At 37.8% G+C, this 15,249-nt stretch overlaps 1 protein-coding gene across 4 annotated transcripts in view; it reads right to left on the bottom strand.

Annotated features, from left to right (window-relative positions):
• The window catches only part of CNTN4 (contactin 4), a gene marked incomplete at both ends in the record, with an annotated part of 493,058 nt that overhangs the window by 237,058 nt on the left and 240,751 nt on the right, over positions 1 to 15,249 (bottom strand). For all 4 annotated transcript variants that reach the window (XM_082664454.1, XM_082664456.1, XM_082664455.1 and 1 more), the window contains one exon: positions 4,704 to 4,799. In XM_082664454.1, coding sequence (XP_082520580.1) covers positions 4,704 to 4,799 — 96 coding nt within the window. The remainder of the gene's footprint in view (positions 1 to 4,703; positions 4,800 to 15,249) is intronic.

Here is a 15,249-nt window from a genome sequence, read left to right as displayed (position 1 = left end):
GGATGCTCATTTTAGCACAGCAAGATTACTTGTGGCCCAGTGACCTGTCAGCATAGTTTGGACTAATTAAGAAACTGGTGAGCCGGATTCTGAAGGTGACATCTTGATGCCGGAAGCTGAGTACGTGTGGGGAGATAGAAAAAGAATAGGGCTCAGAGAAGTTATATAATTGGCTCAAGTAAGTTAACAGTAGCACTAGGATTAGAATGTGGGTGTCCTAGTTTCATGCTTTTACCTCTGTCCTACAGCAAAGACAAATATCCAGCTGAAATAATCATGCTGTGGGAGGGCGTGATTGATTTTTTTAAGACTATAATATTCATGATATGTCTAGATCAAATCACATTTCTGGGCCCCTGGAGATGTTTGCAAATCAAAAGGTTTTTGCTGGGACAAGACCTACTTGATTTTGCAGGGCAGACACACAAGTTTTCCACCCTGGCTACATATTCGAATCACCTGGAGTGCTTTCAAAACTATGAATGATGTCAAAGGAACCAATCTCAAAAAAAAATTCAGACTGAATTGATATGGGATGGCACCCAAAGAACTAATGCATACAGAGTAGAAAAAAGTAGTTGTACGGTTGTCTCCTGACTATAAAAAAAAATGGGGCACATTCTACGCAAAGGTAACTCCTAGACCTGCCACTGATTAACGTGTGACCTCACTTAATCTCTTTGCTTTCACTTTCTTATCTATGAAACACATGTCCTTATTTCTTATAGGATTATTGTAAGGATCCAAAGATAATATAAGGTAAACTAAAGATTATAAACACCATAAGGAACTCTACAGATGCTGTTATAAGGTCCTTGAGTCTGGTGCCGTGCGAATGGGATCTAAGTTTAACGGGGATGTGTTTAGCGTAAAAGCATCCAACGACGACAATTATAGCTAGTTTCTCTATAACTCATAACAACGAAAATAATCTCAGAATCAGAATCATGTGGCTTTCTTTTTTTACACTGTAGGAAGGCATACTTTCTCTAACAACGACGTAGTAAGAGCTGTCCAAATGTAAAATGCTACTTCTTCATGTGAATACCTGAGAAAAAGCCAGTCTTTTCTTAGTTGTTCACCTCTCTTAACAACAATGAAAAAAATATAGGAAACCCTGAAGTGATTATATTTTATTTTAAATTCTTTTAAATACGAATTGGACATAAAAAACTTTTAACACTTCTGCTTGGGTTTGATGTGGAAATCAAAGTACTCCACCTCAGCAGGGTGAACCTGGGCTGGTTTTGTAGAAGGTGATCAAAGTGGGTGTATCTTCAATCTGGCGCTGCCTCAATCTGTTCCAGCCAACTGGAACAACAGTTTTGGGGACCCTGCCCTGGGTTTATGGAATCAGAATATCCGTGGGCAAAGGCCAGGCACCTGTGGCTCTAACATGCTGCCCTGGTGATGCTTCCGCTTCCTGCACACCTCTGGCCAGAGGTGCGGAGTGTGGGGGGAGCATAGGTGAAGCTCAGGGCTTTTCAAACTTTAATGTGCACATGAATCACTTGGAGATCCTGTTAAAATCTGAATTCTGATACAGTAGGCCCTGTGTGGCATCCAACACTCTGCCTTTTTAACAATCTTCCAGGTGAGGCAGATACTTCAGGTACAAGGACGACATTTTGAGCAGCAAGGATCTGGGTGACATATAAAAGGAAGGTGGAAACAAAAATATCCCTTGGTGAGCAGTTCATGGGGATTTCACTGGTGAATGAGCTGTCAGTTTTAGTAAGCTAGGAGGAAGAATCCCAAAGTACCTCACTTCTGTTCCTATTTAATGAGTGGTTGAAGATCACAAATTCCTGCTGCCAAATGACCCTGGAGTTGATGGAAAGCACAGTGAGAATTCTAGATCTCAAAATACTCTGTTTCTAATCTACAGAAGCATCATAGACAACCAGAGCCCTATCATCCATAGTGATTTCTATTTTTTGGTGTCTGTGTTAAAGATTTAATAGTACAATCTATGCGACGACATCACATCTGAATTTGTACCTATTAACCAAGAAATGACAAAGACGCTATGCAGGGTGATTGGTAGAGCACTGGAACTACGTGCCGATGGAAATGCTTTTCAAAGTAGATTAATTGCTGCTCATTTCTATGTTATCCTAAGAAGGTCTGACACTGCACAGCTTTTGAAATAGGACATGCAGCATCCCTTACAATGGATCTCATGCCATTACCCAGTATCCCACTGATACAATAAAAGGCTGATTCATTTCCTTTCCTCTTCATGATCTGTTACAATAGAAACTGGGATACCATATGCTGGGTTTAAAACGCTCAGTATGTCCAGCGGCTCTTGGCGATGCTGCCAGCTTTAAGGTGATCACAGCCTGGAGAAGCAATGAGAGAATCACTGCTGGACAGTTTGCGTTGGAGGGTTTTCAGTAACTGGGGAGATTTCATCAGATAATCATTGACTCCACTGCCCCAAACTGATGGATGTCTGTGATGCTCTCTTATAACCTTCAATACCCACCTTGTTTTCTCTCAAATTTCCTTGCCTTGCCTGCCTTGCCTACAGTATTACTGAGCTCACAGTTTCTAATAGAGCCCATAATGGGAATATTTATTTCCTTGTCTTTCACCATCAAGACTGTCAGGAATGTCAGCACAACTCAAGGAACTGGATTTCAGAAGCTGCTGACTACTGCCAGCAGAGACGAGCAAATTTCAGTAGATGTCCACAGAAATTTTTAATATATTTCTGAGTGGGAAGGGGAAAGTATTCAGGTTCATTCATTGTGGAGCAGCACAAAAGTGCTTCTTGTGTTTTGCGTTTCCCAAAGATATTGTACCAGGGATTAGTGGGGTATTTTTTTCTCAATATGCTGTAAGATTAATTTTCAGAGTTGCTGCCATGTTATGAAAGATTAATGCTGTGAAGGTAGCCTGCAGAAGAAATTAGCAAAATCTTCCTTTCTTATTTGATCAAATTTCATAATAAGAAGAGAACTGTTAATGTGAGTGAACATCACTTTAACCTAAATAGATGTCCAGTTAATTGCCCTCCTCATATAAAGGACAGGACTTCAATAATGCACATATAGTTTATAAATATGTTTAGTTTTTATTCAGCAATTATTATGTAATGATAGAACTAAAAGGCATCTGAGAGATTTCTTTTAATCTCTTCGTTTAGAGATGAGTAGAGATAGAGAACGTGAACATAGTAGCCCAATATCAAATAATGATTTGAAATAGAGCCAGGACCAGAATTCATGTCCTGGACTCCAAATTGAATGCTTCTGATACTAACTTGGCAAGAAAATTAAGTCCTAAAGAATAAACCCATTTCTCAGAAGACAAACTCCTGAAATGTAATCTGGATTCTCTGCCAGTCTCAAACACCAGAAACCCTAACAATTCCATACCCTCCATCCAGACTTGGAGGGGTGCCTGCCTCTTCCACCTGCTTATCTATTCACCGTGCTTGAAATGCAAGCTATGTAGCTGTTTCACTAACTGTTATTTCCTGCTAAAAACGTTAGCCGGGGCATTAGGTGAGAAGGAAAAGTTAAAACTTCTGAAGACAGGACAAAAATAAAATGGTGTTTTCAAATTCTCAGTTTAAAATATCTTCTTTTTCCATCACATGTAAAGCCAAATGGAAAATTAAGGTAATAACAAGGAGAGCAGGTATCAAACTAAATTTTAGCCAGAGTGACCACAAATGGAGTTTATCAGTCTTGTCAGCACAAGCTGTAGTGAAATCCTAATAAATATCACTAACTACTAAACCTCCAGACTCCTGAACTCTGTATGTGCAGTCAGAGTCACCTTCCAGTCATCATTAGTCCTTTCTGCAGACACTGCAACCTGCCTACACATCGTCTCTCCGCATTCTCCCTTATTATCAAAATTATGATTTTTTAGGGCCATCGTGTATCTGTAGAAAATACTTGATTTTTGTGTCTCTTTTGCCACTGGAGTGATCAATGAAATGTACATAGAAGTCCTTGGGCAAAGCAAACCTTCCATAATACAAAAGCAACTCGAAATGAAGAGACTTCTGACATTTGCCCTGCCCTCTTCCCATTTCTACCTTTCTGCACTGGTGCCTTAGCCATGCCCCATGTTTAGGACTTCAGAGAAGGATCAAAGAAAGGGCTTGGGTCCTGGAAGATGTCCCCCAAAAGCAGTGCCAGCTTTATACCACATACCTTTGGAAGTCTTATGTGTGAGAACAACACAAACCCAAGTCCACCGAAGATGGTGTTAGCTGGGTTTTCAGGGACTTGCAATCAAATGCATTCCTAACTGATCTAGTCATTATGAGTCCTTACAAAGTCATCTTGGATTCTGTGGTCAAGGGACTCTGGTTCTGGGTCTGATCCCTTCCCAGACCAACAATGAGATGAAGTGAAGCAAGGCCATCTTTTAATACGATCAAGTTGGAAGAAGTGCTGGCGGTTTTACCTACGTGGCTTTACCAAGCAACAGGATTCTGATTTTGATGGACTCCGGTATCTTTCCCCTTGAGCCAGGTAGACAGCAGGGGGATGGAACATTGGTACCATCTGATATTTTCCTATCCTAATTATGGGAGGCAATGACGATGCTTCCTCGACACAGAGGGACTTTGGGAATCTCTACGAATGACACTGTCCCCCTTTCTGATGCCAAGAGGGTGAACAATCAGCAAGAAAAATAGCAGTCGGTGACATGTGCACATTTCGGTGCAGAGTTACCTCCAGCATGGGCTGGTGGGCCGCACAGCAGTACCATCCCCTGACCTTGGCGGACAGACACGGTGCTTCTCGTTCTTGTCTTAAAGTTTTCAAGATCTGTTGGGAGACATAAAGGAAAAGGAGTTTAAAATTTAAAGTCCTAAGACATTATGGAAGACTAATACTACTTCAAAAGAGGATAGTCTTCTGCTGTAAAACGGCCTTTACACCACCTGGATCAGGGAAATTCAACTCTACCGTCTTCTTGCATGATATTGTCTCATCCTCTATGACTCTATATCTATACTGTAAGGTAGCCACTTGCTACATGTGCCTATTTAAGTTAAAAAACAGTTAAAATCAAATAAAATGTATGAATTCAGTTCCTTAGTCACACGAGCTGCATCTTAAGTGCTCAAGAGGCACATGTAGCTACTGGTTTCCACACTGGACAGCAGAGAGAGAGAGAACATTTACATCAGTGCAGAAAGTTTTATTGGGTAGCACATGTCTGGATGGAGTAAGTGACCTCCCCAACTCTATCTGTAACTGAATATCATTATCAGGATGTAAATTCGTGGGTTTTGATAGTCAACTGTTTACTTCACAAACCGTTCCATTATATGCAATTATGTTTGTTACTCTATATGTACCTAGAATACGACTATCTCTGTCTACACACACACACACATTACATACAATGTGTAAACAGACATACATACACAATTGTTTTATAAAGTTCCTGTGTATTTTTAAATACTTATAAGGTACTGTCCAAGGTTCTGTTTGGAAGAAAGTTCCCCTTTCTCAAGGAAGTCAAATCTGGTTAGAAAGATAAGACGTTACAAGCCCAAAGATCACAGTTGGAGTCAGTAAATACACAGTTGCCAATAACAATGAGTTAATATAAGAAATATGTCTAATAAAGTGACAGACATATTATTGTTCAAAAAGATTTTTCTTTCATCCTTCCAACTGCAAATCCTCTCAGCAATGATTGTTTTAAGTGCCATTTCATTTTTTGTTGTCTGAAACATTTGATGTAATAACCTGTTACCAGATTTGAGGATTATTCTAAGCCAAGTATGTTCTGTAGGGTTGCAAGCCCTGTAGCTGTGCACATCAGAGTTCAGTAACATTTATTGACTATTTCCTCCATTTTGGCCATTTTGGTAAGTATTTTATGGTGATTATTTCAAGTGATCCTAACAACAATTATATGAGTTAAGTACCATTAATATCCTCATTTTACAGACTAGAAAAGAGTGGCACTATAACATTTGTTAAAGGGTACAACATCAGGGAGTAATGGAGCTAGGAAATAAACCTGGACAGCATTGCTGCAGTTACAAAATGGAATGTTTCCACACTCAGGCTGCGTTTCAGGGAGTGTTCACAGGGTTAAAAATAATTTATACACCGAGCTGATCTCCCTGTGCTATGTGGCTGCCTCCCACTAGCTGTCTATTTTACATTTGGTAGTGTGTATAAGCTCGGTACTTTGTGACCACCTAGAGGGGTGGGATAGGGTGGGTGGGAGGGAGATGCAAGACGGAGGAGATATGGGGATATATGTATATGTATAGCTGACTCACTTTATTATAAAGCAGAAACTAACACACCATTGTAAAGCAATTATACTCCAATAAAGATGTTAAAGAAATAATCTATACACATACATGTCTTCATTACCAGCTTCTTCTAGAATTAGGCAAATCTGAAGCTCATATATTATTGCTTTTATCAATTAAACACATCCAAATTTGGCTGCCAGCTCGGGATACAGACATTATGAAAAGAAAGCTTCTGCCCTGTAGGGACTCAAGAGTTTGGTGGGCAGGACTGACAGGTAACACCTAATCATGGGAATCCAAAGACTGCTGAAGTTGAGGTGTGCAGAGCGACACCTTGAGGACCCGCACGTACTTAGTACAAAACAAAACATGACTACAATTTAAGTTTTGATGTAATAAGATTCCTTTCATTACATTTCTGATGTAATAAAATTCCTTTTATTCCATGAGTACCAGGTGAGGCTAGGACATGATTTTTTCTTCTCTTTAAGGAAATGGTTTGAGAAGCCTTTGAAAATGATTAAACTAGAGATTTAAAAAACTTCATTATGGCATTAATACTGTAAACCATTATCCCTAAAAATGATACTGAATCACTCTAAATTGTCGCTTCTGCATACAGGTTCTTAAAATAAGTCATCTAAGTTTTGGCAGAGACATCTCATCCAATCTCCAGAGTGGCATGAAAAATTAAGAACTGATAGGTAATTGAGATCAAGTCTTATCCAGGCAAAATCCACCTTGATTCTGACTAGAGAAAGAGCATTAGGAAATGGGAAAGAAAATGAGAAATATATGCCATGATTTTTTTTTAACTTGTCCTTATTGAGTTTTAAAAACTGCATTCCTGTTTATTTCCCTATAGTTTATGAGTCCATGCAGTTCCACAGGATTTGTTTTGGACAGTTAGAAAATTGCATTAATCTGGTATTTGAGATAATATTTCGATAAGATTCTTAGCAGTTAAGTGAAATAGATTCCAGATGGTAAACCCTACCTACATACTGAATGGAAATATTGCATTTGGGCAGATCTGAGTTTGAAAATCATCTCTGCCATGTATTATGCAAGGTTTAATTTTCCCATAAATAACATGAGATGTAATTAAATGTAATTTATTTTGAAAAGATGATGGGAAAAGATTAAATGAGGTAATATTTAAAAAGCACAAAGCCTTTCCTGCTACAAGTTTGGTGCTTACTATATGTTCTGTTCACTGAGGAATAATGTAGTCCAGTGGCAAATCATACCCCTATTATTCCATTTAAGAAAGGGTTTTGAATAGCAAATGAACTCTAGAGAGAGGTGAAGAGGCTAGTCAAAGGTCACCATATTTATGCACATGTTTAAGAAAAGATTGCATGTCCATTATTGGTCTTTTCAGATGTAATTATCCATTCAGATCCTAACTGCTAGCAGCATGATAATTTTCCAAATTAAAGAACTATGTGTGTGTGAATGGGTATTTTTTTGAAACTTGGGCATGGCCAGGCCTTTCCCAGAAATATTCTCACATATATATTCTCTTATTTAGGGTCATTTTATCTCCAAAGACTTGGTACTAGGTAATAATCAGTAGCAAGAGGCATTCCAAGTTAGAATACGTTATAGATAATGTTATGTCATCATGACCGTAGCACTCATAGCAATAATTGGATCTACTTGCAAAATGTAATGAGTTCATACCATGTGCTAACAAATTTTCACACAGATCTCATTTAATTCCATTATAGTTTTAATTCCCAATTTTAAGGTGATGTTACTGAATTTCAGAACCTTCTTCACAAACTGAGAAAGTGGCCAGAAGAATACAAACTCATCTGCTTCTCTCCAAACCCACCACTATCAAGTACCAGAATCTATCATTTCCCCACTGACTTAGTGAAGCCAGTGAAAAAGGGCATTCAAGCTAGTTACTTCACATCCTAGGGACCAAAAAAAAAAGTTTGTTTGAATGAATTTTATGCTCTTCGGTGAATATGTAAGAAAGTCCACATTTCAATGCACAATGCGATGAGTCGGTACATTTGATTCCAAATTTTCTATTCCTTTGCTTTTCCTTGCGGGTGATCACTTGATGGGGGGATTTTAAACATCAGGTGCAAAGGATGGAGTGGAACAAGAAGAAAACAATCAGAAACCACCGTATTAAAAAGCAGGATTGCTGCATTGTCAGGGAGGTAGCTGAACCATGACACTTGGGTAGTATTCCCTTTAGCTCCGTGCAGCTAGTTACTAAAGGTAGTTGGATAAATGATAGTTACTAAAGGTACCTGAATAAATGATGTACTCTTATGACAAGGAATTAATATCCATGTACTGTAGTTTCTCAAAACATTTTTTGCAGCTTTCTGTATGGTTCATTGAAAAGTGACTTGGAGACTTTTTTAAAAAATGAGTGACCATACATTTTTTTTTTTTTCGTGACCATACATTTTGGTGTTGACTTCATTTATCAGCATTTTATATAAATCTTTCCAGAAATCGTGGGCTAAAAAATGCACAGTTTTGTGGCAGATGTGTTTTCCTGTCATGTTTTTCTGTGAAAACAACTGTCCTTTGTTCTTCTGTAGAATATAATATTAGCACTTTATTTTTACATGAGGTTTTAAAAAATACACTATTATAGTACTTGGAAAGTGTAGCTCATTGAGAGCTTAGAGGAAGTGCTTTAGCAGCTAAATTCCTTGAGAAGTAAAAGTGTACAAAGGTCTTAAAGCTGCAACATGAGATAAATAATAAAAGCCTTAATATATGAAAACATTTGGAATTCAGCCCACAGAGTAAATCAGAGAGTGAGGGGGAAAAATCCCCAGATATTTACTGTCTGGAAAGTTATTAAATGTTTAGAGCTGGGGATGAGGTAGTCTATAAAAAATACCTGGATGGGTTGAACAAAAACAAAATCGAGGGTCCAAGATATTTTTTGAGAAGTAATAACAGTAAATAAGAAAGAGTAACTTTTTTGGCCATCATTAAGGGACTGCCCATCACACTTATGAACAGGAAGAGTTAAAGCCATCCACAGGGTGGAGCCAGCGTAGAAGAGCATAAGAAATTCAGCTTTAAAATGGCCAGGAAAGGTTAATGACATAGTAACATACATCACGCTTTGTCAAGAATCCACAGAGGGGCAGGAGAAGAGGAAAGAGGAAAAATGATACAGTAAACCATGCAAGTAATGCACATATTTTTAACGCATGTATTATTTACTACAAGTTAAAAAAATACCTATTCACTTTTTTCCTGACTTGGGTAGACCTGGATTCTATCAATTCTCACAGGGTGACTTTAGAACAAGAAATTGTCAGTGACAGTTGCCTTTGTTACTGCTTCCTTCAAGAAGTAATCAATGAAAAAATCAATATCAGCTTGGAAAAATGGTCAAGTGATGTATTTGTTATGAATATAATTTCCATAATGATGACTGCACTATTTATTTTAAAAAGAGGTATTTGGGGGGTATGACTTTAAAAACCAGTTATCATGCAGCATATCTAAAATTATGTCTTGACTCTGCCATTTGCTCCTTGAGTGTGTACATATGTGGATTTGCATGGCTTCTTGGATTCTAGGGACTCAGAATGACAATAAGTCTAACTTTACAAAAACCTTATGAGTTGCAAAGTCACATTTTTGACATTCTTTCCACACAAGAAAGAAGAAACCATTAGGGAGACTGGCATGGCTGATGGGTTTTTCCTGTGAGAGTGTATACAGCAAGAGGAAGAATTACTTAATGGTTTAGCACACTGGCTCTGCAGTCAGAAGGACCTGAGCACAAACTCGGTACTCTCACTCTTTAGCTGTACGATGTGGGTGAGTACTCTCCTTGAACTTCAGTTTCTTCATTTCTAATATCAGGAAAATAATTCCTATCTCATACGGCTCTTTAGAGATTAAGATCATGAATATAAAGCACTTAACACAATGACTGGCCCAAAGTCAGTAGTCTGTAGATGCTAGCGCTATCATTATCATTTCTGAGCACCACAGGAAAGTCTACAGAAAGTAACTCACTGGGGCAAAGCTAGTGATTCCAAACTTCCACCAGATAAAGTAACAGTAGAGTAGTCAGGTCAATCCCACTGTGGCAAAATAAGCTGCTAAGACTTAAAACACCTCTTCTTTTGCTGGTCTTAACTGTGTTTTCAAGTCTAGACTGGTGCTAAAGTAAGCCAGATACCTTATCCTTTGCAGTGCATGGAGTGTACTCTTCAGGTGACTTAAAATTAAGAAACACTCCCATATACTGAATTCAGGTAATTTTCCTTAAGAAATTCCTACGATGGTATATTCTGAGCAGGTATTACTTTTTAATGTTAAGGTGGGAAATATCATTTTCATAAAACAGTAAAAACTGATGTTTGTGTATCTTTATAAAGGATACAAAATATTGTTATTTTAACAGAGAAATAAAAGACGAAACATATTATTTACTGATTATATAAATTTACTTGTTGCACTTAAAATTTGAGGAGTTTACACTGTATACCAGATGAAAACAGAATGAATATAAATAGAACTGGAAAAATATATATATATACATTATATGTTTGTCAGTATCTTGCTTTTCCTATGTCATTAATTTTTCCATTTGTTTAGCCAACCTTCAGCAAATAATTTTTGAGTTCCTCTTTTCCTCCAAGTATTGGTGTCAGCCATTTTATCTCTCCAACAACTAAGTAAAACAAAACAATCAAAAACCTATGGATATGCTCAAGATCTGACATTAAATATCCCAATTTGTTGGCAGTTTAAAGTAAGGGATCAAAATCTGATTCTAGGTAGTGGTTTGACTTTGAAAAGAAAAGCCAATCTCTTTCCTGGAGATCTTTGTATAGATAACAAAGGACCTTATCAGTATTCCTAAATTAATGTACACACACTTTACAAATGACTCAGTTATAGAAATTGTTTATGACCTTCTTCTTTCATAGCCTAATACTACTGCTATCGACATCCCTACGAAAATCCTTAGAGCACTTGTTTCAAAGGGAAAAAGGAAGAACTCATGGGAGCTCTCCCAGGTGCTGATTCTGACCCTCACAATGTTTTCCCTCTGTCTGAATTTTTCCTCAACCTATTTAGTCATATCAGATGAAAGTCTATAATTTAGGGATTACTTTGGAATTATAGAAATGCCATTTTAAACCCACATATGGCTGCAAATGCATTACCTTGCTATGAGTCACTTACAGTGAAGAATTAATTAATTCAAAGAGATTGTTTCCTCTTAAATAAATAAGAGCAGTATGGATTGTTTGAATGTGAGTTTTGATTAGCCAAAAAAGAAACAAAGAAAATGTAATCTATGGAGTAATAAGGAAGGCAACGTAGGGCTGAGAAAGCTCAAGAAAGGAATAATGACTTAAAAATACTCTTAAATTTGATTTTCTTCACAGGTGTTTCTTACTGAAAGAGTTATGTACCAACAAAACTATCTATAAACAATACTAGTTTCTCACTCAAAATTTTTTACCTTATTTTTTTGTAGAAGAGCTGAAAAGGAAAAAGAAAAAATACATATAGGGTGAGAAAGGTGTGTGCAGATTGCCAAAGACAAATTTGTCTGGGGTCAGCAATTCTGCATTTAGCAAGAGGTTACTCTCCTCTTTCTCTTCCTGCACCACATTTCTACATCACTTTTTCTTTCCAGTAACAAAACCTAGGAAAGACCTGAAAAGAGCATAATGAATGCTACCTGTTAAGGAGGCTTCTGTGGGCTGATTTTGAAATTTAATCACTTTTGTAAATATTAACTCTTTGGGAGAAATGTAAGGCCAGTTTCAACTAACTTATGTAAAGAACACAATTTCTCACTTTCCATGCATTCATTCATTAAATCCTCACAACAACTCTATGATGTAAGTATTATTACTGATTCCACTTTATAGAAATTAAAACAATCCATACCCGAGATCACAGTCCTAGTATAAGGAAGAGTGTGGATTAGACCCCAGCTCTTCTTTGACCCACAAGTCCATGTATTTAGCCTCTATTCTATACTGAATTAGATACCAGGAATGAAACAACACATGTTGATATTCTGGTTGACTATTTGAGACTCATAATTTTTTACCCCTCTGCTATTATTTTCTTGACTTTACAAGAAAATAAAGGCTGCTTTGCTGCCCTTTTCCCTGTAAGTGTACGACTTTCCTGATAGCTATTTTTATTTCTGATTTCAGATTTTTTCTTTCCTCGTTGCTTTGACATACTCTATTTTACCTAGACCTTCATGCTATTTAAGAAGCCAAAGAACAACCCAGTTTCAGATGTTTGAGTTTCCCTGCGTGTTCCATAAAAGTGTGCACCTACCAGACTCATGAGGTTACTGTGATTAGTACAATCTGGCATCATAACTACTGTTGTTCTCCTTTGGAGACAGGTGCCCTAAAACACAAGCTATTATTACCAGCAATTTTCTCTACAGGAGCACATCTCCTTTTGCGTACCATCCTAACTCAGGAGTGTTAATGGTTAGGCATATGCATTCTCTATCTTTGGTTTCATACTTACATAACACAAAGAGAAACAAAAGTTTCAGAAAACCATTTGGCCTAGAAAATTTTAGAACAAAATATGGACTCTTTGCTGAGCTTTACAATAGCCCTTAGGGATCTGATCCTTGCCCAGGTCCCCAGTCTCATCGCCTGTTAGGTTCCCCCTTACTTATTTATACTGTAACAACCATGTTTTGCTTTCTGTTCTTCAAACACCTTAAGGCTAATCCTGTTTCAGGACCTTTGAACTTGCTGTTCTCTTTGCTTGGAATGCTCTTTACGCATCTTTTAGCTTATCACGCTCATTCTTCGGGATTCAATTCAAATGTCACCTCCTCAGAGTAGCCTTCGCTGAGTTTTTAATCTGAAGTAGCCCACCACGCAGCTCCGGTTACTCTCTACCACATCACCTCTTTATTATGTCTTTCATAGAGATCATCACCAACATCTGCGATTACTTTGTTCATTTATATGATATTTGGTTTACTGTTCCTTCCCCCCCGCCCCACCCCAAAATGAAGGCTCAATAGAGGCAGGAATCTTTTCAGTCTTTATCAGGCTATATATAGCACAGTGCCCAAAACATGTCTAACACATATCATGTGCTTAGTTACTATTTGCTGAGCACTATTCCCTTTCCTGCTTCACACACTGAGGTGGTGGTCAGGAGACTTGCTGGAGTAGGGTGAACCTTCTTGTAATATTTGTCCATATGACACACTGTCTTCCAGCATCTTGGCTACGATGGACCTTTGTGTGCTCAATGACCAGGGATGCTCTAAAAGATAACTTTAAGAAAAGGTCTTTAATCAACTGCACCGAACCACCTACGGTGCCTTAAAATGAAATTTAAAATGAAAGCTTAGAGGCACACTAAGATTGGAATGCAAGCAGCATATGACACAAACGCATCGCTTGGCAAAAGAAACACTCTCTCACCCACTGACACCTGCCCCAGGGAACACTTGAGATGAAGAAAACATGAAAGGACATCATGCAAATTGCACAGGCTTGTTGCTCTTTGTAATCAGGGCTGTTATCAGCTAGTCAGGGAAATATCCTACAATTATCTGTTCTTCACCTAGTGTAAGAGTTGTACAACTTGATAGACTTATGGTCATTACAGTTTTGATGGAAAGAAATGTGAATCTTCATTTTGAACTTTTACTTCATAGGCTTTTTTTTCTCCCCTCTGAAAATTAAAATTAGAAAGTTGTAATTCCTTGCCCAAGTCTTCCTAAGAAACGGGCAACCCTAGTGGGCAAGTCAGATGTATTCAAGTAACATTAGAATAAATATTCCCTGAAGAAATGCTGAAAAGGCACTGCATCAAGAGGACATTGTAAAGCTGCTAATCTACAGGAAAAAACTTTGGGGATGTATTACTGGATGGAGATATATGGGCCACAGATCATGATAAAAACCCAAAGACCACAACTCTACCAGCCAAACGATTGGTCATGAAAAACCTTGCTTTAAAGTGAAGAGAAATTGCTTCATATCTGACTTTTTCAGTCCATTTCTTTTCTTTTGTTAAGCTTTCAGGGGTACAAGCCTGAGTAACGAGATGGCTACCGAATTTGCCTAACACTTAATGGCAGTGGATACAATCTCTGAAGGAAGAGGGGCAATTTCTCACTCCTTGATCATAAATAAAATTAGGTAGATGTTCGTATAGTTAAACTGGCTCTTAATTCTATCCATAAAAGTAGGCATTTTCCCCAAGCAGCTTGGGAGGAAATTACTCTGATGGTTAACTTTAAAGGGAGAGGCAAACTTTACTAGTATTTCCTGACACCAATGCTCTGCAGAAGTTTTGCTTTAAAAGCAAGTAGAAGACTCCTCACTATGTACTCAGTTGTGGATTTCTGAACTAATAAAATAGGGATTGATGACTCATAACGAAAAATGCCAGTCATGCTTAAATTCATTGCTCCTAAGAAATTGGACATGTTCTGCCATACAGCTATTTGGGGGAAATCAAAGCTTTTGGAAGTAACAGGTTTGTTTAACCACTGGCTCATAGAGGGCTATTTCTTTTCTCTTTTCCTTCCCCTTCTCTGAGTATAAAACATTTCTTGGGACACTGGATGCTGAATTAGCTGTATACTGGTTAAAATTTTTTAAGGGCATAAAAAATGCTGTATATGGATGAAATCCCCAGATGAAGAGCAGCTGTTATTTATGTTGAATTTAAGTTGCTTCGGCAACTCCAACCATATATTTTTATCTCATTTAATTACAGTTTTGAAAATAAAACCATCATCAAATATACATGCAAGCCATGTGTTTATTCATCATCTATTTAGACTTTGCTATGGGGGCTGTTTCACCGTTCCCTTCACAGAAGAAATCAGAGATAATGCTGCACTGTGGTAACACTGCCAGTTTTTGGAAATGTCATCACTCAAGCACCTTGCTTTTAAATACACCCTGAGAATCAATACAGATTCATTCAATACCTACAATAGGCCTCCAATGGGCATC

Source organism: Grampus griseus (genome assembly GCF_964374135.1).
Source record: "Grampus griseus genome assembly, chromosome: 10".
Taxonomy (NCBI): Eukaryota; Metazoa; Chordata; class Mammalia; order Artiodactyla; family Delphinidae; genus Grampus; species Grampus griseus.
The sequence above is the reverse complement of the archived record's forward strand: the minus strand, read 5'-3'. Positions and strand labels throughout refer to the sequence as shown.